Raw genomic sequence first — 26,055 nt, 5'->3', positions numbered from 1 at the left:
AAAGTTCACATTAGGTAACTGGATACCCTTCTAAGCAGCTTCTGATGGAACTTTGCCAAAATTCATGCAGAAAGAAAAGTGTATTTTTCAGATTTATCACAACCTTGTTGGTATTGTGATTCATGTCTGAAATTGCCGCTGATAATTATATTTTCACACACGTCGGCTGCTATGTAGATTTGAACTGGATTCTTTTGCGTGTTAGACTGCTGACTTACTGCTGCGCTGCTGAAGACACGCTAAGTCAAGCTAACTTCACTACTGTATATGTGTGCAAAACTAGCTGCCGACAGAGAATCGATTCAAGTCAGACTTCATCCGCCATCCACTTCATCGTAATTATAGCAATGTGGTTGAGCGTAGGCCTCTCACGCAGTGGCCATCGGTTTGAATCCGGTGGGTGGCATCCTTTTGTTTGTTCAAACCTTTTAACTGATTCGATTAATTCATATCTGTCTTTTATTTGAGTATGCTTTAACAGTTGTTTTCTACAAATCATGACATCTTCCTTGAAACACAATTCTACTAAACTGAACTTCTATGAACTTGAAAGTTCGGACAAAGTTCCGAGTGGCATCTTAAGCAGCTTTCAAGCTGCTTAAGAGGCTAACAATGAGCCTTGCTGGAACTTGTGTGGGACGCATTGGCGTAGCTAGGGGGGGGGGGGTTCCAGGGGTGCCTGGCACCCCCCTAGAATGAATTTGGCACCCCCTAGAATTTTTCCTTGATAGTAGGTTAAAATGGAAACTTCACACGATAATTCCAACATTTATTAATGACGCATTTGAACAAAACTAAAGCTACAAACGAAATGACTTCATTATTTATTTTACGTATTAGCGTTTTGAACTTATATTCTATAATTAAAACACTAAAAAGTACGTTTTTTGCTGATCTATTAGTTTAGAACCCTCCAAATAGGATTATCTTGAACCGCTATATGAAATGTGTATCAGTTTTTCGGTTCTTACAAAGGTCTGGGTGATTTATTTTAACCATTGACCCTAAAACTGCACCGCACTCGCGCTGTATAAGACGAGCATGGTTGTTGTATCAGCAATTTCATTGGAAATTTGTTCTGAAATTTCAACGGCAACTCATCTGAATTTCCTTCCACAATTCTTTTTTCGATTTCTTTACAAACTTCTTTAACAATTTCATGGTAATTTCTTTGTAGTTATTCATAGTTTCATTGTATTTATAATTATTACTCCTTAAAATTGCTTCGGCAATATGTCCATATTTTTTTCAGAATTGTTTTTTTTTAATTTATTCGGAAATTTCTTAGGGGATTCCTATGGCTGCATCATTGATGATTTTTTCGGCGATTCCTTTGAGAATTACTTCGGTGTTCAGCACTTTCTTTGAACATTTCTTTTGTTATTTATGTGGAAAATCTTACAGTAATTTCTTTCAGATCTTCGGCAATTTCAGTAATTTTTCGGTAATTCCTCTGAAAATTCCCTAGGCAGTTAATTTAGAAGTTTCCTAAACAATTATGTTTGAAATTCCATGGGAATTTCTTTCACAATTTCTTTTGTAGGGTATGTGTTCCATCATTAATCTCACGCTCCCATATTCATCCTTTTCGAAAACAAGCGATTACGGCACCGATTCATTCCGTTCTTTTTGTTTTCATGGGTGCTCACTTCTAACAAAAAATACAAAAATAAGAAACAAAACAAACAGCGCTTCAATCCTTTGTTTTTCGTAGGATGAAAATGGGAGCCACATGCTTAATAAGGGAACCAATACCCTATATTCTTTGGAGAATTTTTCGCCAATTTCTTTGTGAATTTCTTCGCCCATTCCTTTGCAAATCCTCTGACAGTTCCTCTGGAAATTCAAAAATTCACAATTTAGAACGGAATTGTGATTTCCAAAACAATAGCCGAAAAAATTTAAAATTGAGTTTCCGAATCAATTTGCAAAGAAATTCTCGAAGAGATTCTCCATTGAAAAACCCGAAGAAATTCACAAAGAAATTGCTGGATACATTTCCATCAAAATATCATAAGAAGTTTCCAAAACATTGGCAACTGTTTTAGAAATTTCTTAGGTAATTTTGATGCTAAATTAAATTGCCGAAATATGTTCCAAAGGAAATACCGATAAAATTTCCATGATACTTTCCACAAGTGTTAAAAACATTTTTTTTTTCAAAGGCATTCTCAGAAAATATGCCGCAAAAATTTTGGAATAAATTTCCAAAGAAATTACCGAACAATTTTCCAAATACCATGCCAGCAAAATTTTTAAAGGAATTGTTGGCAAAATCATCAAAAGAATTTCTGATGGAATTTTAGAATGACTTCCAACAGGAATGGCAGAGGGAGCAAATTCTGAAGGGATGTTCGAAATAATTCTGAAAGAATTGCCGAAAATGTTTTCAAAGAAATTCTTGAGGGATATCTATAAAAAATTGCCGAAGAAATATCCAAAGCATTACCGAAAAAGTTCCCAAAGCAGTAAGAGAGCCGTAGCGTGGTCCCATGGCACTCTTGGCAAGCGTCTAGGTTGGCGCCCCACGACAATTAAGGTGAATATAGAACGAAGCCACACCTTGAATTTTCAAAAGCACAAATCTGAAGAACAAAATATCCAATCGCGCTAAAAAGTTGATCGATTAGTCACCTGCTGGTGGTGACCAATCGATCAAGTTTTCAGGGCGATCCGTCAATTGGTTCCTCAGATTTGTGCTTTTGGAAATTTGAGGTGTGGCTTCGTTTTATATTCACCTTACTGCCGTGAATTGCAAGTCAGTCCCATATGTAAAAAGTAGGCATTGAGAAAATGGACTCTGAAGTTTTAAAATTTGATTTCCATGTGAAATTTCAAAAAATCGCCATAAATTGAATACTACTGCGATCATCATGAAACTTTCACAAATTGTATTAAATGTGAAAACGTAATTGCGAAAAATATAAAACTGGATAAAACAGTGTCCGATTTTTTACTGCAGGGTACATAAGTTCGTAATGGGACTGACTTGCGATTACTTTTCATTATGGGACAATCTGGCTTGGTGTTGTTTTTCGATTTTACTGAACAAACTATATAATTTTATTCACACAGCTGAAAGACCATCCGAAGAAAGATCAAAAATTACCATTAACTCAATTTTGCCCAAAATGCAGATGGGACTGACTTGCGATTCACGGCAGCTTAAACATTGTTAATTTGTCTAAATATGTAGTTTTTTTTTATTCTAATTTTCTTCAAAATTTATAAGTTGGTGTTTCGAAAAAATATATTCCCTTCGATTTTGTTTTAATTTTCTTATAGTTTTCTTCTCATTCGTGTAGTTTCTGTAGGAATTTCAATTGGAGTTACCCAAAAAATATTCGAAATCTTTTTCTCTTATGCAAGTATAAGTACAAACACATTTTGCATTTCAAGAATCTCACTAAGACCAGCTCAATAATTAGAAATAATATTTCAGATTCATAATATAAATAAATTATGCATCATTTTTACAGGAAATCTTACAGTATTTTTAAAATTTTTGTTTGTTTTGTACTGAATTGAGTTTCACGGGCTTTCAGGAATCCTTAAACGAACTATTTTACCAATTTTCGGCGATTAGTAAAATTGGGTTTACCTGACTTTTTACATAAAAATTACCAAAGGTTTCTTCTGAAGATAAATCCAAATATTTCTCAGAAGATCCGTAAGAAAATTTTCAGTAATCATTGGACAAACCATGGATATGGAAGAATACCAGGACAAATTCCTGAAGGAATCTCTACAGAGGTTTTTGTTCTCTGGAAGAATTCCTGCTGGAATCATTGGATTAAATTATGCAAGAATCTCTGAAGGAGTTTCAGCAAAAATATCCAGAGGAATACTGGATGAAAATCCTGGAGAAATTTCAGCAAGGATTTCCAATGGGATTCATGGAGTAACTCTTGCATGAATTCGTGGAGCAATTTATGAAGAAATGCCTGATGGAATGCCTGTAAGAATTAGTAAAGAACAACTGAAAGAATTTAAGAAAGAACACATGTACTTGGAAGAATTTTCACGGCATTACTGAAAAAGTTTCTTAAGTATTTTTTTGAGAATTAGAAAAAAATCCCTAAAAGGTTTTATGAGGAAATCCCTGGAGGAAGTTTCGAAGGAATCCAAGAAGGCTTTCAAAAAAAAGCATTGAAGACATTTTGGATGGAATCAAAGGCAGATTTTCTAATGGAAATTTCTGAATGAATTCCAAATTTACGATTTTTTGGAGGAGTTTATAAGGAAATTCATGAAGAAACCTTTTCTAGGAATTCTAGCAGAAATATATGGACCATTCCTTAGTAAGCATGAAACAATTTCGGAACGGAATAGTTCTTAAGCGATGTGTTAAATTTCTTGTTTTTAAAGAAATTTATAGATGCCTTTCAGAAGAAATATTTAGTCGAGTTTGTAAAGAAAGTCATAGAAGATTTTCTAGAAAAATCCCTGGAAGAATTTCTAAAGGGATTCTTCAGATTTCTAACAGAATCTCTGCAAGGTTTTCCTTAGGAATTTATGGCGGAATTATTGAGAAAATCTATTGAAGTGTTCCTAGGCACCTAATCCTTAAAGATACTTTTGCAGGTATCTGCAGAAGAATTCCTAAGAAAAATTTGGAACTCTGAAGATATTGTGGAAAATTATTTAATAAAATTCTTGGAAAGATTTCCGGACAAATCCTTTGACTAGTTTCTGAATAAACTCCTAGATAACTGCCTGAAAGCCTCCCTGGAAGAATTTCTGATGGAATTTAAATCTGCAGAAGAATTTTTTATTTGTTTTTTTTTTCAAGGATTTCTGAATGAGTTTCTTAGAATTTTTTAGAGGAATTCTTGAGAAATTTTTCGAAGAAATCCCAAGAGAAAATTGCTGAAATATTTTTTGAAAGATTTTCTGAAGGCAACTCAGCAAAACATTCTGAAGAAATACTTGGTAAAATTGATGAAGTAATTTCTGGAATATAATATTTTATTTGGGGGAATAGGAATAAAAAAAACTTAATGGTATTTTTTTTGGGGTGAAAATGACGTAAAAAATTCTGCTAGATTTGCAAGAGACTAAGCGCAAACAGACATTTACTGGAAATGACAGTTTTATGAACTGAAAGAGCATTGTCTGATTTGTTTTTCATTTAAAATACTTTTCAAACACTGAAAAGTATTCCATTAAATAAATGGGAAGAAAATCCTCGAACGTAACCTCAAGACTATACACGTAACCTAACCACAACTCTCTGTGTCAAGACTTTTCCCAGTGCGAATGTTTTGGAATTTACAGAAAGAAACTTTCACTAAACTGCCGAAAGCTTATTGATTATGCTTTGCTCATTACAAAATACTAAAATAGCTTCTCAAGACAAAAAAGTATTCAAATTCCCATGTAACATAAAAATTCAAAATAATCTGGAGAGATCTGACTTTTTGAAGAATACGGAAGAACATAAAAACATATGATCATTCTCAAATAGTGTTAATGATTAAATCTTGATAACATTCAATAAAACAATAGCATACTCCTGTGTCCTTCAAGCTTTAGGTTCTTTCGGCGCCACTTTGAGGCTGGCGCCGTTGGCGGGAACAACCAGGCCAACCGTACGCAACGGATCTGAGCAGAATCGGAGAGGTTTGCCAGATAATTTTTCAAAGGAATTATTAATGAAATTCCAAAGAATTTTTCGAAACATGTAACATTAGAATTGCCGAATGTATTCTGAAAGAATCTGCTGGAGGAATTCCTTAAACAATTACTGAAGAAATCTTGAAGAAAATGCCGAGGAATTTCCGAGAGAATGTTTTGCCGAAAACAACAAATAAACTCGATTATCTGGTCGAGTTTTGGAACTGCCCAAAACATGTGTCTTGCTAACAGAATTTTGTTAGAAGCAGAAATTTTGACACTGATTACTAATCAAAGTTTTACGAAAGTGAAAATTTCAGCTTCATACAGCATTTCATTTACCAGATACATGTTTGTGAAGCTTAACAACGCAACTCAGGATTGATTTGAAATTGGTGTCTTCTACAAAAAGTTTGTAATTTAGCTCAAGAATAATGCGTTGATGTCACCAACACGATTTGACGCAGTCGCGCACATCTATTTACGATTGCAATTAAATTTACGGGTTAGTTCTTCCCGTACCGCATATTATACAAGGAAATTGATGGTAGATCGGTATTTCCTTTTACAAAAAAAAAACAAAAGCAAATTAGAAACTTCTGAAACTGGCACCCCCTAGGAAAAAATCCTAGATACGCCAATGGTGGGACGTTCCAGCAAGGCTCATCGTTGGCCTCTTAAGCAGCCAGAAAATTCCATACGGAACTTCATCTGAACTTCGTGGAACTTGAAAGTGCAATTCGCGGAAGGGAAGCGGAACTTTTGGTTACGTGGGCGCAGTACATGCTCAAGCAGCACACATGTCACGAAGGAATGTCGACAGCGCAGGTTTTTGGTTGGATACGAGTCATTTTCATGTTTTTCTGCCTTTGGGTTTAAATTACGTGAATTTTGCTTCTGTACATCTAAAAATCTACGCTGTCGACACTCCTTTGTGACATGTGTGATTGCTTGGGTGGACGGCCCCATAGTCGTTCAATGCTTATCACGCTGCCATGTTTCGTCAACCGCTCCGGCTTTTCGCTGGATAAAGTGCGTTTGAGCCTCTAGAATAGTTTAGCTTTAAATATTTATAGATTCCATGGTTTTGTTATGGTTTTTGAAACTTCTTTAAAAAACTACTTTGACACCCTAGCTACCAGAAATCCTCCAAAAACTCCTGAAACTCTCTGAAGTTTCCCAAAGATTATCCTGAAAACTTCTGAGACGCATTGAACACACTTGAAACAGAATGGTGAGATCTGTTGTGCAAATCTCCGTTAAAACTCATTTGCTGAAATCTCCGCTAAACGCTTGACGTTTGATGTTTGTTGCCAGCGATACCCATTAGTGCTGCTAGGTATGAATAAAATTGATATTTTGCTTACATATCAGTGAATTAGGTTTTGTTTGCCGAGCGCTCAGCTGTGCGAATCTTGACAAAGAATGCAAAAAAGCCGAGCTCGACTGGTTATGAAACCTCCAAGAATCTCATCTAGAAATCCCTTACTAAGACCCCTCTGGCAACCGCTGAGACATTCTACTTAAGCACTGCTGAACTTCTTTGAAACCCGCTTGACAGTTCGTACAATACCTGCGTGAAAACTTGTGCTTACACACTCAGTTGAGCTCAGCTAATTTCCATTCTTTTGCCGAGATTCGTACAGCCGAGTGTTCGGCATTCCGTTTTAAGTGTGTGGGGCTCACGAGAGTTTCGTGGAATTTATAAGTAGTGAGGGAGGTCAATAAGAGTCACAGTAGCGACTACGGTTCGTGCCTTTTCGGAGGTTCATGGAGTGATATAAAGGGGTTAGAGGGTTCCACGAGAGGAAGGGGGAACTTTGGAGTGAGATTTCAGAAAAGTTTCTGCGAAATTTCAGATGGATTTCCGGGGGAGTCTTGGGAGGGAGTTCCAGTTGGGCTCCAGGAAAGTTTCTTTGATAGACTCAAGGGATTTCAGAGAGTTTTAACCTTCTTTGGATTTCAGGGAGCTCCAAGCAGTGCCGGGCGTTTTAGGTGGTTTTGAGGGATTCAAAGGGGTTTAATAAGCGTGCTTCAGAGAGTTACACTAGTGACTTGGTGTTTTACGAGGACCCCAAGATGGTCTCAGGTAGGAAAGAAGGAAGGAAGGCTTTTGTTGCTTCAAGAGATTTAAGATGGTTTCGGGAAATTTTTCTAGATTTTCTAGGGATTTTATTAGGTTTCTAATGGGAGTTTTAGAGGGTTTCAAGGTGTTTAACGTTCTTCCAAGTGTTTCGTACTGGTATTAGGGTCATTTTATGAGTTCATATGGTTTTCAAGGGATTTCAAAATGGTTTCAGAGTGGTTCAAAGTTCGTTTCAGGAAGTTCTAGGGTGCCTAGACAGTTTCCATGTGGCCTCAGGGACTTTGAGTGAGCTTTGCACGGTTTCGGGGAATTCCAGGACTTCCAAGGGGTTTCAATAAGTTTCAGGGGACCGTGGATGATACGAAATCCCACTTGCCCACCCTCGTACGCACCCTTTCAACAATGTTGTCCGGAGTGACACTCTAAAGCATTTCTCGTTTATACTCGTGTTGTGTCTGGAGTTTTGGAAGATTTCTGTGTAATCTCCGGAAGTTTCAGGGAGGTTTAAGGAGAATTTTATGAGTGCTCGAGGAAGTTTTTGAGAGTTTTAGTGGGATCATACAAAGTACCGCAAGAGATCACTAATTTCGCTACACTCAAGCGAGTTCTTGGAAACTCTGGACAGTTTTTGAACGCACTTTGATGGAACACAGTTGTAGGAGGCTGTATGAGCATATTAGAATAACCAGCCACAGAAATCCAATGTCGCGACTGTTCGTGTGACTAACATCTAGTTTACCTCGTCCTTACAGCGTCAGTAGCGGCACTATAAGTGTCAAATAAGTTTTGTTTACCAAAACAAAGGGTCCTCTACAAGATGGGCACTTAAACATAATCAATTATTACAACAAAAGTTATTAAATTAATTAACCTTCCGTAACTCGCGCGGTTGACTACCTGTGTCAGCACCACGCTAATGCTGAGTACAAAAAGCGAGATTTTTTCAACGTGTTGTACAAAATACAACAGCGCGATCGTTCGAGGGTTAAATAGGAAAACTGAGTACAGCGCTACAGGGCGTTCTAGTGTATTTCTATTATGAGCATAAACTTTGATCAAAAACCCAATTCAGCGTGTAGCGCGGTGGCAGCTTGTCCATCAGCTCCTGCATCAGCATCGGGTGGTTGAAGTGTTCGCAGAGTTGTGCATCCTCGAGATGATCGCATGTTTGCTCCACGGTGATGCCGAAATTTATGAAGGTCTTCAGCGGACCGACTCTCGGCGCTGTAACGTTCTTCAGCTTCGCCAGTACCGTCTTCAGTGGCTTCGCTGACTTATCTAACAAATTCCGAAGGTCATCAGCAGCTCTGCCAACTGCTTTCCGCTCGATCGTCTAGCTGCTCTCCGTAGATTCGACCAACTCCTAGTCCCTGCTCGTCGGTAGTTCTGTTCTTCAGCATGCTGCCACGATGTTTGCTCTCTACGCGAACGTCTTAGAACAATTCGTTGCTATCACTCGTCTTCATTTGAGTCAGTTTTTGCTTGCTTCGTGCATCCCGTTGCAAGTGGGCCCTCTCCTTTCGGGTTCACTTCCCTAAAATCAGCGAGTGACGGCTTGCCGACTTCCGTTGCCTGATCGTCCAACCACTTCCGCACTCTCTTCTTCGGATTGTCCCTCGAAGCTTCGCCAATAGCGCAGTCTTGGCCTTTCAACGCGTTGACTCGGCTGACGCTGCTCGCAAACTGCCTCTGAATTGCTTTCCGCTAGTTCACAAACCTTCTTTCCGCAGCCAGTTGAGCGTTTGGCAGCTTCTACGCATGCTTCAACTACTGCTCCTCCGTCTCATGCTGTACCTGTGATTCTTGATCATGCAAGAGGATCTTCCTACTTCATAACCCAAAAATACATGAATGTGCCACCTAATCTACGAAGAGGTTCAGCAAGAAGCTTAGTGAATACACTATATTTACACAGCCATTCATTGAAAATGATAGAATCGACTATTTCTATCATGTTTCTTGTGCTTATAAACGCTTGTAGTACATCGGAGATGCAATACAAACATTATAGCGCCCAGGCCTATTGTGCAGCGTTGTTGATTCTACAACACAACTTTTGAGTGGGGACATCCCGTACAACCGCTCAGTTTTATTAAAAGCAAACTCGTGAAAGATGGTGTAAGTGACGTAGCTAAGAAGGTTAATGTCACTTCTTGGTCCACAGCTTCCAGGGATGGAACACAGGCATCAAATCCGTGTTTTCTGGTCCTTTGGTTCCGGAAGATGACTTCTGCTTCTATTTTGACGTTAGCGACGATCTGAAGTGGAGCCCGATTGCCATGCCTAAAAGGTCGCATGATGTACTCAATGTGATCCGGACAAGCTGTGGACTAGGGTGCGACCATCCAAACACGCTCGGGACTAGAGTTCGGTCATCCGAATTCGCTGTGGACAAGGGTGCGATCATCCGGACACACTGTGAACTAGAGTGCGAGAGTGCGGTCATCCGGTCACTCTATGAAATAGGATGGGCCAGGATGGGGTCATCCGGACACTCTGTGGACAAGGGTGCGATTATCCAAACACGCTGTGGGCAAGGCTGCGGTCATCCGGACACGCTTTGAACTAGGATGCGGTCATCCGGACTCACTGTGGACAAGGGTGCGATCATCCAATCACGCTTTATACTAGAGTGCCATCATCCGGACTCGCTGTGGACAAGAGTGCGATCATCCAATCACGCTTAGGACTAGAGTGCGGTCGTCCGGACACGCTGTGGACAAGAGTGTGGTAATCCGGACTCGCTGTGGACATGGGCGCGATGATTCAAAAACGCTTTGGACTAGAGTGCGGTCATCCGAACTCGCTGTGGACAAGGATGCGATCATCCAAACACGCTGTGGATAAGAGTGCGGTCGTCCGGACACGCTTTGAACTAGGATGCGGTCATCCGGACTCACTGTGGACAAGGGTGCGATCATCCAATCACGCTTTATACTAGAGTGCCATCATCCGGACTCGCTGTGGACAAGAGTGCGATCATCCAATCACGCTTTGGATTAGAGTGCGGTCATCCGGACTCGCTGTGGACAAGAGTGCGGTCGTCCGGACACGCTTTGAACTAGGATGCGGTCATCCAGACTCGCTGTGGACAAGAGTGTGGTGATCCAAACACGTATTGGACTACAGTGCGGTCTTAGAACAAAGAACAACTACTGCTATGACTGTGGGTTTCACGAAATAAGCTCCAGAACAGTTTGAACGATCGAGAACACTTCGGGGATAAGACCTTATGAATAAGTAACACTTGTACGTTCAATATTTTGCAGCTGAGCTAGTTCTTGGGTATTTAAATGACCTTGTATGAACGAAATTCTTGATTATAGAACTTTGAGTATATTTTAGGGCCTTCACTCCAAGAAATTCTTAGTAGACCAAACGCTGTCTGTGTTTTGTTAAAATCTCCTAGAATCCCCTCTTGAACCTAGGACAGGTATTTGACTATGAGTATGTTCAAACAGAAATCGCACTACGTGTGACTTATGAGAGATCATTGGTTATGTTCATAGATCTAAGCTTCAAAACATTCAGGTGTCCTTGAGTTCAGCATTTCTTCATAAATCTCCTCGAAAGGTTCCATGGGTTGATGCTTGCATAAATTATGAATCTTGATGTTTACAGGAGCTTCATGTAGATTGATTTTTTCAATACTTCATATATTTAGAAAAGCCAGCGAATAATCGTACTGCCCAATAGTTTGTAGACCTTGAAAGTTCTATTTTTTTTTTCGTTTTCAATATTGACTAAAGTTATAAAACTACAGTTCACAAGACGAGACTTGACACGAATGTAATGAAAAAGAAATAATGAGATTGTATGAGAATTTTCTTCACAGCATGTTCACAGTTTGATAACACAAATCGTTCAACTCGTTCAACTACAGCACACTGCACTCATCACAGCTCGATCTCTCAAAGCACCATCTGGAATGGTCAGCAATCGCTATCTAGTTCTCATATCTTATATTTCTGCAAGTATTTCGTCAGCTCGTTTGTAGTAGTTATTTTCATCTTAGTTGTTGTTTCAATAGACACGTTTGTAGTCTTGGTTTGCGCTGTAGCTGTAGTAGTAGCTCATCTGTTGTAGTCTTTAATCAAACTCAGATTTAGACTTGTTCTTGAAGTGCGTCAATGAAACTCACATCCCGATAACCTCCACCCATTTCTAGAACAAGGTCACCGACAAGTTCAAACGGCCGTTCAAGAAACGTCACTCCAGCGTGTACCATCAACCGTCGAACCGGGTCAACAAGTTCCTCTCGCAGGCGATCGAGGCACGGAGCGTCGATCGCGAAAAGTCGGTCCACGTAAAGCGGATCTCCTTGCAGTTCCGCGAGAAGGACAAAGAACGCCAGTACCACCAGGACTTCGATCTGGGCTTCACCACCGCCATGGGTTGCAGCTTGCTGCTGTTGATTCTCAGCGCTGGATTGCAGGTGAGGTGTCCTGGGTGATCGCCTCTCAGTGATCCGGGTTGACGTGATCTTCCGTTACAGATTTCGGCGTTACCTCGTACCTTGATACTGCTGCTCCTGTTTCTGACGGCGTTCATCTGGATCAGTTCGATCCTGATGCTACTGCTGGCCGTAAGACTGAAATGGATCTTCTGGGACCTGTCGCAGAGTTTCTCGCTACGCCTGGCGATCACCGTGTTTACGATCGTTCTGTTGTACTCGGTCGGACAGGTCAACGTGGTAAGTGATCTTGCGGGGTGTTCTTGAGTACAGTGTGGGACTAACATGTGTGCTCCCTTCACCCCTTGTTCCAGTTTACCTGCCTCTCGGACCACCCCTGCACTACTAACTTCACAACGAAGGCCGTGGATCCGTACCATCACGGATCCGTGGATCCGGCGGCGGCTTCGGCGTCCTCGTCGGTGCCGGCATCGCACGAAACATACGTACCCTATCCGGGAGACTCCGTATCGTCACCTCCCGGAGTCAACTACGCTCACCGGAAGTGTGCCCTTCCGCAGTACATTTCCCTGTCGGCGGCCTTCTCCTTCCTGACCGTGTCGATATTCCTGAGGTATCCTCGAGTGACCCCTTTGCGCATGTTGGAATCGATCTTCATCTTTTCATTCTCTCCGTAGGTTACCGATCATGGTGAAAACGTTCCTGATCATGCTGATGGGCGTCATGTACTGCCTGTTCATCGAACTCTCGCACACGAACATCTTCGACTGCTACGATCAGCGGGTGGAGTCGGCCATTCCGCTGCACACGATCTCACTGGCGAGGATCATCATCTTCATGATTGCGATCTTGGCGCACGGCCGGCAGGTCGAGTGGACGGCCCGGTTGGACTTTCTGTGGCAGCTGCAGGCCTCGCAGGAGAAGAAGGAGATGTCGGTGCTGCAGCAGTCTAACAGGAGGATCCTCTACAACTTGCTGCCGTCACATGTGGCGTCGCACTTCCTGGACAACCACTTCAGCCGGAACAACATGGTGAGTAGTTGGCGGGCGGTGGAGGTCTGCGTGTTTGTTTGTTTAAGAACAGCCCCAGTCTAATTCGCAGGGTACTCTCGGTGGCAATCAGGATCTGTACCATCAGAGCTACAGCAAGGTCGGGGTGATCTTTGCCAGTGTGCCGAACTTTCACGAGTTCTATACTGAGCTGGACGGGTCTAATCAGGGCGTTGAGTGTTTGCGGTTGTTGAACGAGATCATTGCGGACTTCGATGAGCTGCTATGCGAAGAGCGATTCCAGTCGATCGATAAGATCAAGACGGTGGGTAGTACTTATATGGCTGCGGTGGGGTTGATCCCGGAGTTCAAGATGTTGCCGAGCGATCAGGGATCGACGCGGAAGCTGATGACAGCGTTGATCGACTTCGTGAAGGCTATGCGGGTCACGTTGAAGAACATCAACGAGAATTCGTATAATAATTTCATGCTGAGGGTTGGTGTGAACGTAGGGCCGGTCGTGGCTGGAGTTATCGGGGCCAGGAAGCCACAGTACGATATCTGGGGAAATACGGTGAACGTAGCTAGTAGAATGGACTCGACGGGTATTCCTGGGTATACGCAGGTAACTCAAGAGGTGATCGACAGTCTTCAGGGCAGTCACTTTGAGTTCAGGTGTCGGGGGCAGATTAAAGTTAAGGGTAAGGGTGACATGGTGACGTATTTCTTGTGCGAGCAGAATGAGAATATGCTGAATGGAGCTGGAGCGATGGGAGGGATGAACGGGACGCGGGATCGTCAGACGCCTGTCCCGAATATTATTTCCAACTACCAAACCGATAGCTTTCACCATATGAACATTGCTCAGCCGGGGTGTTACCAGACGCAGGCTCCGGTTCTGCAACCTCAGAGTTACTACATGAAACGGTCGGACATGGACAGCGGGAGCATGAAGAATACCAAGTGGCAGATGGGGAACGACAGCTTTTCGAAAAAGGAAAGCTACAACTTCCTAGAAAGCCCGAATTTGCTTCATCAACAAGCGCCAGTTGGGCAGCACCACTATCAACAGCAGCAACAGCAAGCCCAGCAGCACCAGCTACAGCAGCAAGCACAGATGAAGATCGCTTACAAACACAACAACATCAACAACAATCACATCGGCGCTGGTTACCATGGCAACCATCATAACCAGCAAACCAACCAGATAAACAACAACAATAACAACTACGGCAAACGCAATGACTATCTCCATGGCAACAGCTCGGTAGGTGGTCAGCACCAACCAAGCTACAACATAAGGGAAAACTTCAACATAATCGAGAACCCGAACGTGAAGGAAGCAGACGAGAACAACTTTAACAAGTTGAACCACAGCGGCCACAAAGTCCGGAACAACAAAAACCATCACCATCATCATCACCATCGACACGACCCCGGTGCGGGTAGCACCAGCCATAATCCCAGCAGTCGCTACGTTACAGCTTCAGAAAACGAACCGCTGCTTGGATCCGGGATGATCGGTAATGCCATTATCAAACCTATTCAGCAGATCCAACAAATCCCCAAGTACGAACCTCCCCGGTACGCCACGGGAAGTTCTGCCTTCCCTCATCAACCGATGAACAACAACGCCAGCTACAATTTCCCTGCAGCTCCCAGCTACCACCAACAGCAAGCACCGCCGCCGCATCTCGTCCGGCAGCACCAACTATACCAACAGCAGCACCAACAACAACAGCAACAGATTCTTAAGCAGTACATCAAGCCCCTACCCAAACTTCCCCACGAGTATGACGAATCTCGGGAAATGTCCTCCACGGATGATCTCAGCTCCCGGCCGCACTCCCCCTCGGTTTCCTCGTCCGACGAGAGCTACTCCAAGACCACCGAAGGCGAAGAGCTGGACGGTCACTCTCCTCTCCCGGCCCGGACTTCCTACCCGAACAACTTCAACAACCCCCTGCAGTACCTCTACCCCGGAGACATCCAGGTAGACCCAACGTCGCCGCCCAAGCTCAGCCCGATCGATTTCGCCAACATGAAAGACTTCGAGGTGACCACGACGGCGGAAACCAAATCCTCGGCGAACCCCAACAAGGGCGAATCGTGCAATAGCTTCGAGTTCCATGACAAACCGGCTGCGCTGGCCGCCACCCAACCGCTTCAACCTCCAACGAACTTCCCCAAGTCGCCTTTTGAGCGGGAGCTTCAACGACGGCTTGCCGAGTCCCAGTCGCGGCCGATGTTGGCCACCTCGGGCAGCGGCAACAACAACCTTGACCATGTGCAATCGGACGTGCACCGGCGGAACTCCGCCGAGAAGATCAAGAACGTCAACAACCTGGTGCTGGCTAAGCACCCCGGAACGCTGGAGGCCATCAAGGAAGCTACCCGGAATAAGAATCCTTCGGAGTCGAGTCATATGTGAGTTCGACACTTGTTTTATCCCTAATCCGTTTCAAACTAATCACAATTCGATACCTTTCAGGCAAACCTCGGACACGGAATCGTGCGAGATCATCCACGACTACCGATCGTCGGCTTCGGGAGGTGCCGGTGGCGGCCTTGGTTCGGTTGACCGTCGGCACCAACACCACCACCACCGGCAGCACCATCACCATTCGCAGTCGCCACGGTTGCATCCGCGAAGCCACCACCTCAAGTACAACGCGGCGACCAAGAAGTCCTCCAACGAGACGTCCTCCAACATCGAAGCGGACGAGGATCTACGGCTGTCGAACGAAGCGGTCTACCGGGGCCGAGGACGGGACTCGGACGATCTGCTCGACGATGACGAACCGGACGAAGAGGACGTCGAAGAGGAGGAAGAAGAGTCCGAGGATGACGACGACGATGACGAGGAGGACGAGGATGAGCAGGGACCGAGGCGAAACGCGATCCGACGGGGGTTGAGCGGTTCCAACGGTGGGACCGGTAGCTGTGATGCTACGAGAAACTACATCTCGGACGAACTGAAGTACGGCGCGGGACACTCGCGGGACCGGGATCGAGATCTCAGCCATCATAGTCACAGCCATCACAACAATAGCCATAGCTCGCACCACAACCACCAGTCGCTGGACTCGAACCCGGTGGAAAGTCAATCCGAGTGGAGTGACGATGAGTGTCGGGAGGAGGCGACCGGTAAGCATCCACCGGGCAAACAATTCCACACCTATCCACCTCAATTTGACGAATTTTCTCTCTTTTAGGCGGAGCCGAGAGCACCGGTTACATCACGGACGAACCCGGCCTGGAGAACATCTCGCTACTGAACGAGGCCGGTCTCACCGACGCGGAGGGAGCCCTCTCGGACGTCAACTCCCTCTACAACGCACCGGACGTGGACGACACCTCGATGTCGTCCCGGGCCAGCAGCCGCCTGTTGAGCTTGGACTCGCTGAGCGGCCTGTACGACTGTGATCTGGACTCGCGGCACGAGATGGCCATCGTGAGCGCGTCGCACAAGATTAGTAGTAAGTTTGGACCAACGACACCCAGTCAGGGGGCCACAGGGGGAAGCAGTGGGTCGGTGCAGCCGGTGGCGGTGTCAGCGGAAAAGGTGGTAACGGCGAGTGTCGGAACTGAAACGGCCGGTGGAAGCACTACCGGGTGAGGTACGGGTAGTGCCAGCGATACGGGTCCCCCTAGTGGACCGGCTTCCGTTGGCCAGGTGAGTGCCGCTTCCGGAGAAGAGGACGAACAGCAGTAGCAGGTGCCGACCAGCACCGGTGCTGGCGGAGCCTTGACGAGACATGGACTGTAAATATAGTGGTTAGGGATTGAAAAGTGGTTTTCGAAGATTTCGGTAGTGGCATTTTAGTTCGTCGCTTCCGTTGATTGAATTAAATGGAGTATGGCGTTGTTTCGCTGATTAAAGATGCATTTTCAAGGGTTTGTTTGGGTCAATCTAGAGGAAATTGATGATTGAAAAGCATTCTTTACGCTAAATTATGTGAGGGTGACAATTCGACGCCTATTTATTATACTTCATAGTGAGAAGAAATTCAGCCTGAACCGCATCTGACGACAGATGCCTCTTCAAATTCGCTGCAAAATTTTCTCTTGATTCTATGCAGAATGTTTTCTGGATTCTGTGCAGAATCCTCTCGGAATTCGGAAACATTTTATGATTCTTAGCAGAATCCGCTCGAGATTCTCTGCCGTATCTTCTCGGGATCCTCTGATGAATGCTCTCGAGATTCACTGCAGAATCCTGTCAGGAATCTTTGCGCAAACCTCTGTGAAATCTCTTTAAAAGTCTATCGGGATTTTCATTAGAAACCTCTTGGGATTCTCTGCAGAATCCATTCAAAATTATTTGCAGAATTCTCTGCAGAATCCTCTCGGATTCTCTGCAGAATCAGTTCAGAATTATTTGCATAATTCTCTCAGAATTCTCTGCAGAACCTTCTCGGGATTCTCTGTAGAATTCTCTCGGGATTCTCTGCAGAATCCTAACGGGATTCTCTGCAGAATCGTCGTGCGATTAGCTGCAGAATCCTCTCAGGATTCTCTGCAGATTTCGCTCTGGATTCTCTCCAGAATTCGCTCCATATTATATCCAGAATCCGCTCAAGATATCCTGCAGAATTCTCTCAGGATTCTTTTCAGAATCTACTCAGGATTCTCTGCAGAATCCTGGCAAGATTCTTTGCAGAATCCTCGCAGGATTTTATTCGGAAACCCCGTGGGATTCTTTGCAGAATCCTCGCAGGATTCTTTGCAGAATCCTCTATGGTTTCTCTACAGAATCCTCTCCGGATTCCCTGCAGAATCGTCTCCAGATGCTCTGCAGAATCCTCTCCGGATTTTCTGCAGAATACTCTCCATATTTTCTGCAGAATCCTATCAGGATTATCTGCAGAATCCTCTCCGGATTGTCTGCAGAATCCTCTCAGGGTTCTCTGCAGAATCCTCTCAGGGTTCTCTGCAGAATGCTCTCAGGGTTCTCTGCAGAATCCTCCGAGGGTTCTCTGCAGAATCTTCCGAGAGTTCTCTGCAGAATCCTCCGAGGGTTCTCTGCAGAATCCTCCGAGGGTTCTCTGCAGAATCCTCCGAGGGTTTTCTGCAGAATCCTCTGAGGGTTCTCTGCAGAATCCTCTCAGGATTCTCTGCAGATTCCTCTCAGGGTTCTTGGCAGAATGCTCTCAGGGTTCTCTGCAGAATCCTCCGAGGGTTCTCTGCAGAATCCTCCGAGGGTTCTCTGCAGAATCCTCCGAGGGTTCTCTGCAGAATCCTCCGAGGGTTCTCTGCAGAATCCTCTCAGGGTTCTCTGCAGAATCCTCTCAGGATTCTCTGCAGAATCCTCTCAGGATTCTCTGCAGAATCCTCTCAGGGTTCTCTGCAGAATCCTCTCTGGGTTCTCTGCAGAATCCTCTCTAGGTTCTCTGCAGAATCATCTCAGGGTTCTCTGCAGAATCCTCTCTGGGTTCTCTGCAGAATCATCTCAGGATTCTCTGCAGAATCCTGAGAGGATTCTCTGCAGAATCCTCTCAGGATTCTCTGAAGGAACCTCTCAGGATTCTCTGCAGAATCCTCTCAGGATTCTCTGCAGAATCCTCTCAGGATTCTCTGCAGAATCCTCTCAGGATTCTCTGCAGAATCCTCTCAGGATTCTCTGCAGAATCCTCTCAGGATTCTCTGCAGAATCCTCTCAGGATTCTCTGCAGAATCCTCTCAGGATTCTCTGCAGAATCCTCTCAGGATTCTCTGCAGAATCCTCTCAGGATTCTCTGCAGAATCCTCTCAGGATTCTCTGCAGAATGCTCTCAGGATTCTCTGCAGAATCCTCTCAGGATTCTCTGCAGAATCCTCTCAGGATTCTCTGCAGAATCCTCTCAGGATTCTCTGCAGAATCCTCTCAGGATTCTCTGCAGAATCCTCTCAGGATTCTCTGCAGAATGCTCTCAGGATTCTCTGCAGAATCCTCTCAGGATTCTCTGCAGAATCCTCTCAGGATTCTCTGCAGAATCCTCTCAGGATTCTCTGCAGAATCCTCTCAGGATTCTCTGCAGAATCCTCTCAGGATTCTCTGCAGAATCCTCTCAGGGTTCTCTGCAGAATCCTCTCAGGGTTCTCTGCAGAATCCTCTCAGGGTTCTCTGCAGAATCCTCTCTGGGTTCTCTGCAGAATCATCTCAGGATTCTCTGCAGAATCCTGAGAGGATTCTCTGCAGAATCCTCTCAGGATTCTCTGAAGGAACCTCTCAGGATTCTCTGCAGAATCCTCTCAGGATTCTCTGCAGAATCCTCTCAGGATTCTCTGCAGAATCCTCTTAGGATTCTCTGCAGAATCCTCTCAGGATTCTCTGCAGAATCCTCTCAGGATTCTCTGCAGAATCCTCTCAGGATTCTCTGCAGAATGCTCTCAGGATTCTCTGCAGAATCCTCTCAGGATTCTCTGCAGAATCCTCTCAGGATTCTCTGCAGAATCCTCTCAGGATTCTCTGCAGAATCCTCTCAGGATTCTCTGCAGAATCCTCTCAGGATTCTCTGCAGAATCCTCTCAGGATTCTCTGCAGAATCCTCTCAGGATTCTCTGCAGAATCCTCTCAGGATTCTCTGCAGAATCCTCTCAGGATTCTCTGCAGAATCCTCTCAGGATTCTCTGCAGAATCCTCTCAGGATTCTCTGCAGAATCCTCTCAGGATTCTCTGCAGAATCCTCTCAGGATTCTCTGCAGAATCCTCTCAGGATTCTCTGCAGAATCCTCTCAGGATTCTCTGCAGAATCCTCTCAGGATTCTCTGCAGAATCCTCTCAGGATTCTCTGCAGAATCCTCTCAGGATTCTCTGCAGAATCCTCTCAGGATTCTCTGCAGAATCCTCTCAGGATTCTCTGCAGAATCCTCTCAGGATTCTCTGCAGAATCCCCTCAGGATTCTCTGCAGAATCCTCTCAGGATTCTCTGCAGAATCCTCTCAGGATTCTCTGCAGAATCCTCTCAGGATTCTCTGCAGAATCCTCTCAGGATTCTCTGCAGAATCCTCTCAGGATTCTCTGCAGAATCCTCTCAGGATTCTCTGCAGAATCCTCTCAGGATTCTCTGCAGAATCCTCTCAGGATTCTCTGCAGAATCCTCTCAGGATTCTCTGCAGAATCCTCTCAGGATTCTCTGCAGAATCCTCTCAGGATTCTCTGCAGAATCCTCTCAGAGTTCTCTGCAGAATCCTCCCAGCGTTCTCTGCAGAATCCTCTCAGGATTCTCTGCAGAATCCTCTCAGGATTCTCTGCAGAATCCTCTCAGGATTCTCTGCAGAATCCTCTCAGGATTCTCTGCAGAATCCTCTCAGGATTCTCTGCAGAATCCTCTCAGGATTCTCTGCAGAATCCTCTCAGGATTCTCTGCAGAATCCTCTCAGGATTCTCTGCAGAATCCTCTCAGGATTCTCTGCAGAATCCTCTCAGGATTCTCTGCAGAATCCTCTCAGGATTCTCTGCAGAATCCTCTCAGGATTCTCTGCAGAATCCTCTCAGGATTCTCTGCAGAATCCTCTCAGGATTCTCTGCAGAATCCTCTCAGGATTCTCTGCAGAATCCTCTCAGGATTCTCTGCAGAATCCTCTCAGGGTTCTCTGCAGAATCCTCTCAGGGTTCTCTGCAGAATCCTCCCAGCGTTCTCTGCAGAATCCTCTCAGGATTCTCTGCAGAATCCTCTCAGGATTCTCTGCAGAATCCTCTCAGGATTCTCTGCAGAATCCTCTCAGGGTTCTCTGCAGAATCCTCTCAGGGTTCTCTGCAGAATCCTCTCAGGATTCTCTGCAGAATCCACTCAGGATTCTCTGCATAATCCTCTCAGGATTCTCTGCATAATCCTCTCAGGATTCTCTGCAGAATCCTCTCAGGATTCTCTGCAGAATCCTCTCAGGATTCTCTGCAGAATCCTCTCAGGATTCTCTGCATAATCCTCTCAGGATTCTCTGCAGAATCCTCTCAAATTACCCGAAAGAGTTTATTGTCTGAACTAGTAATGATAATACAACCATTTCTTCTGGATTGACCGCCAACACAACCTCGTAGTTACTCGCAAAAATGCATTTCTCGAAATGATTTCCCATTTACTCTGTACAAACCTTGATTTCACCAAATTCTTCACGATTTTCCTTTTCCTCTTCTTAGCCGCGTAAGCTGTACAATCTATTGTTACGAAAAGTTCAAAAATACGAGGATTCTCAAACCATCGCAAACCAAATTTGAATTTCGACTGTGAACTCGTCGCGGGTCGCTTTAAATAACTCTATCCCACCTCACACAAAGAAAAATTTCGCAAACACACTGCTAGCTACTTAAACAAAAAAAAACTCGTGTTGTTACGTGGCGGAATTCTTCTAAAGCTTTCTAAAAGCTGGGCTGTCTGCATCTGTCTATCTCTATGTAGATGTAAATTGGAAAACGATATGCAATTCAAAAAAAGAAAAAAAACTGAAATTTATTGCTCTACAGATGTTTTGCAGATCATATTAACTAGTATTTAGGGTAGTAATTTATAAAAACAAACAGAAAACCTTGAAAGTCACAGCCTGAGTTACAGTTTCGAGTCAAATTAGTTCTGGGAGCTCCGTACAACCAGCATAAAACTAAAATTACAGAATGTTCCAGAACCTTTTCAAGACTAATTGGATTTTGAGTTTTTACTTTCGCAGTAACATGTTCAAGTCAGATCCCAAGAAACGATTTTGAATCAAAAGAATTCGAGGAGGACCTTAAAACCATCGTAAAACCAAAATTAAATGATTTTGGTTTTATAACAGTTTTAAGAGCTTTTCGCCTTCGATTTGTATTTCAAACTGTTGCTCGAGATTAATTCGAGGAAGTATTTTGAACTATCATGAATTAAAGAAATCTTTTGGGTTTTATGACAGCTTTAAGAACCTCCCCGAAGCTAATTGGACTTGGAAATTGTTGCTTGGGCTGGAAGCCTGTCTCGCTGTTTCTTGAGATGGAAAAGTACTCTTACTTATCGAAACAAAAACAAATGAAGGAATATAAAATTTAAATGAATCCAGGAAATGCACTTTGATACTTAGCCGGGTAAGCGAAACACTACGTATATAGCGTAAAAATGGCGACCATTTAGCTAGAACTAGCTGGAAATTTGAAGGCAAAAAGGCTCTCATCAGCATTACTCATTTGTATATTTTCAAACAAAAAAAAAACTCATTACATTTAGTTCGAAACCAAATCCATTACTCACGAAAGCATGCACAAATCAGGACTTTGAGGGCAGAAATGCTGAAAATTGCTCACTTAAACATTATCCAAGAAAAGGCGGCGCTTCCCGACCCACCTCATATATGGAAATAGGTGTGGAATTGTCAATTGTCCGGTCAAGACGGTCGGTCACAGTATGTCGTGACTGCTGAGAAATGAGCATTTCGGGGCATTGTTGTACATAGAACACCGAAGATATTACAAAAAAAAAGGTGGAATTGTCGAAAGATCATCACGAGGGATTACTAAAAAAACGAAGGATATTGATTGCACCTTTGCTGGAGAAGAAAAACCAAGGGGATTATACTCTGTTCGTTGTTTTAAAGATTGGATGGGAATGGAGTAAAGCTTCTACAAAAACAAATGGATAAACCCTATCATCGATATAAATAAACTAGTTTTTTTTTTCTTATGAAATTAGATAACACTGCTTAGATGCAACTGTTGAAGGAATATGAAAACAAAAAGAAAAACCTGATGAACGTAATAAAAACTTAAAAATTAAGATGGAGAGTAAAATTCACTGGATGACATCCTATTCTGGGGTAATACGCACCACTTAAGGAAGATGCGTCCAAATGCATATAAAAAGGTAATAATTTATTGGTTTAATGCATGCATTCATTGCATATACTTTCATTCTGAGAGAAACCAAACAAAATTTTAGCCTTAATACAGTTCAGCTCTTGAAAATAATGTTTTTTGTAAAGACTAACATTACGGTTTCGTATGTTTATGCGGGGCAGTATGCACCCTTGCTCGGGGTAAAATGCACTACAACAATGGGGCAGGATGCACTCAAACAAAGGGGCAAGACGCACCACAACATTGAGGCACGATGCACCGTCGAGTTTAGAAATATTTTTACATCTTAAACAAAATGCATGTTTTATAAGGTTTTAAGACAAACAATAGCTCAATTTTGTTTGCGATTACTTACAGAGCACTCATAGATATTATTACAGCTTGTTTTTATAGGTGCGTTTTGCCCCAACTAATGGAGTGCATATTGCCCCAATCAATAGCAAAAAATAAAATTGTTTAAAACATATAATTTACGTAGATTACTGTTTAAGTTATTTTTCCTATTCTTAGCATTGCCCTCAATGAACTGAATAAACACAACAGCATTAGATGTTTGGTCGGTTTTCACCATCAAATCATTCAACAAACGATCGGGAAAATTACATCAGAATCGTGCTTTTCAATTTTATTCTTTTTTCTCACTAATTACGTAACGCAGATATGTAAAATTTTCCAGATGCTCATTTATTAAGACGTTCTATTAGACTGATAAGGTTTCAAAGCTCTAAAACCGATAATCCCTGAAAAACAAAGGGGGTGCGTTTTGCCTCGACAGTGCGTATTACCCCAGATGCCCCTATTTGGTTCTTTGGTTGACATGCCAACGCAGCGTATCTCTTTATATATTAGTATGATAAGCCAGACGGCATTGGTTGCCAATGGCAACTGGGTAAATTAAAAACAATCTTAGTTTGTTTATGTCATGTGTCTCAGATCTCCCAAAGTTTGTAAAAGTATAAATATTTCCTGAGAGCAACTATGACTTAATAAAATCTAGTTTAACCTTTTCGGGACGACTTCTTTCTACGCATATTTCGGAATCGAGGTTATGTTTTTCCAATGGTTTGCATTATAAACACTATAAATTCCATACACTCAAGAGACTCGCGGAGGCAAAGACAACAGTTCGTGTAGCCAAACGAGCATGACGTCATCAGTTCGATAGCGGCAATGGATTGCGTGACGTCATATTCACTCGGTACACTCTAAGTTCACGCCAAAACACACTAAAACGATATTGCTCAACGATGTCTCCGTGAGTCTTCAGAATCTATACCCAAGTAACCACGAAGCCGTATATAAGTGCATCAATTTTGCTATATATTTGTATTTAAAATTGTGAATATAATGCTGCATTACTTTGAATACCTCATTGATGCAATATTAAAGTCGAAAAGGGCCCCACTACAATCAAATTAATGCCACATATTGCAGCACGTTGACAGCCATTGCTAAAGTAACATAAATGCATGTGCTGTACATTTGCATTTACAATGCTAAATACGTGCAACACGAAAAACCAAAACAAAAATCTATTTTTAGTACCGCTTCATTATCGACGGTACTGATTCCCCTACACATGAATGTTTTAACCATTGTTTTTTTGTCGTCGGGTCGGGAGTCGAACCAGAATTGTTGAAGACCCGCTAGATGAATTTCATACGCGCAGGCACCTTGGACCGTTTCTGTTGCAGTGATAACAACAGATATTTCATTAACTAAAAGGAGATTGTTCTTCTGTCTCTATCATTGCAGTAGAGGGCAAAACGACTATGTCATATGTAATAGAATCCCTCTAATCACATTCTGACAATCACTGATAAATACATAATGCATTTTAGAATACATTTAATCCATATAAGAAATTTAAAACACCCTTCGCACACTGCTCACATGCTAATAGGAAGCAATCAGTGAAGTACTAGATTGAAAGTAGTGAGCTGGATTTTTGTATGGTGAGATGATCAATTCTCCGTTTCTACAATGAAATGGTACAAACAGCTTGGGTTATATGATTTCTTGCCTAATTTGATGCTGTTTGAGCAAAAGTTTGGGTAACTGTGTTGTTGTATTATTTATTTCTTGTAACATCAACAACACAGTTACCCAAACTTTTGCTCAAACAGCATCAAATTAGGCAAGAAATCATATAACCCACGTTGTTTGCACCATTTCATTGCAGAAACGGAGAATTGATCATCTCACCATACAAAAATCCAGCTCACTACTTTCAATCTAGTACTTCACTGACTGCTTCCTATTGTGATTTCCATCATTATTGGCATGTGATAGCAGCCAACAGAAAAGAGAAAAGGTAGGTAATCTTTAAAAAGTTTTTTCTGAAAAAAAAAAGTCGTCGATCGGTGGTTCAAACGGGTATTAAGTTGGTCGGGAGTTGAACCAGAAGTGTTGATGACCGCTAGAGTAAAGTTGTTCACTCTTCTTGAATACATTTGTTTACCATTATAGTCAAGCTTTTATAATTGTATTGTTAGAGCAACCTTCGCTACATTGAATTTATTCAGTTTTTGCAGTGTTGAATTATTGAATTATCGTATATCAGCTTTTAATATACCCTAATGTAAAGAAAAATGTAATGCATCATTACATTGATAATGCCAATCTAATGGATTATTGCATGACAAGTGTGGAATTACTGCATTTCGCATTGCAAAGGTTGATATTCAGTCTAATTCGTGCAATGATATAATGCTTGTGGTTACTTGGGAAGAATTCTTTTTACCACTTCCTTAATTTTTTTCGCACTTTCAATAAAATTATGAAATAAAGTGAACCTTAGCAAAATGTGGTTCAACACAGAGCGTGACTATCCCAGCGACAGGCGATAAAATACACAATTCTTACGATTCTATGACATTTCCCGGAAAACATTTTGCGGAATGATGGAAGCCTATTTTCCGGAAACCCATATCGAGCCAAGTATGTAGCAAATATTTGCTACAATTCTGGAAAAACTGTTCGCATTGTTTGTCGTTTCAACTAATCTCAACATTTTCTAGTCGATGCATACTTATTGACCTTACGGCTGTTCGAGCCCGTATTAAGTTGATCATCAATATTAACAACGAAGCGAGAAGGTCGACGACAAAGGTCAGCAGCGCAAAACAGCAGCAGCAGCAGCCTAAGCCA

General features: G+C 43.0%; 1 protein-coding gene across 5 annotated transcripts in view; it reads left to right on the top strand.

Moving 5' to 3' along the window:
- LOC109401880 (Ca(2+)/calmodulin-responsive adenylate cyclase) overlaps positions 1–17,880 on the top strand; it is a 222,706-nt gene extending 204,826 nt beyond the window's left edge. For 2 of the 5 annotated variants that reach the window (XM_062844701.1, XM_062844699.1), the window contains exons 7-13: positions 11,871–12,137; positions 12,198–12,395; positions 12,470–12,729; positions 12,794–13,148; positions 13,207–15,533; positions 15,598–16,253; positions 16,322–17,879. In XM_062844701.1, the coding sequence (XP_062700685.1) occupies positions 11,871–12,137; positions 12,198–12,395; positions 12,470–12,729; positions 12,794–13,148; positions 13,207–15,533; positions 15,598–16,253; positions 16,322–16,725 (4,467 nt within the window). In that variant the 3' untranslated portion in view covers positions 16,726–17,879. Of the gene's footprint in view, positions 1–11,870; positions 12,138–12,197; positions 12,396–12,469; positions 12,730–12,793; positions 13,149–13,206; positions 15,534–15,597; positions 16,254–16,321 lie in introns of all 5 variants that reach the window. The other 3 variants (XM_062844700.1, XM_062844702.1, XM_062844703.1) reach the window with 3 other exon arrangements.
- The last annotated feature ends 8,175 nt before the right edge of the window (positions 17,881–26,055 follow it).

The sequence above is a fragment of the Aedes albopictus genome, chromosome 1 (genome assembly GCF_035046485.1).
Source record: "Aedes albopictus strain Foshan chromosome 1, AalbF5, whole genome shotgun sequence".
Lineage (NCBI taxonomy): Eukaryota > Metazoa > Arthropoda > Insecta > Diptera > Culicidae > Aedes > Aedes albopictus.
Note: the sequence above shows the minus strand (reverse complement) of the source record. Positions and strands in the feature narration are given on the sequence as shown.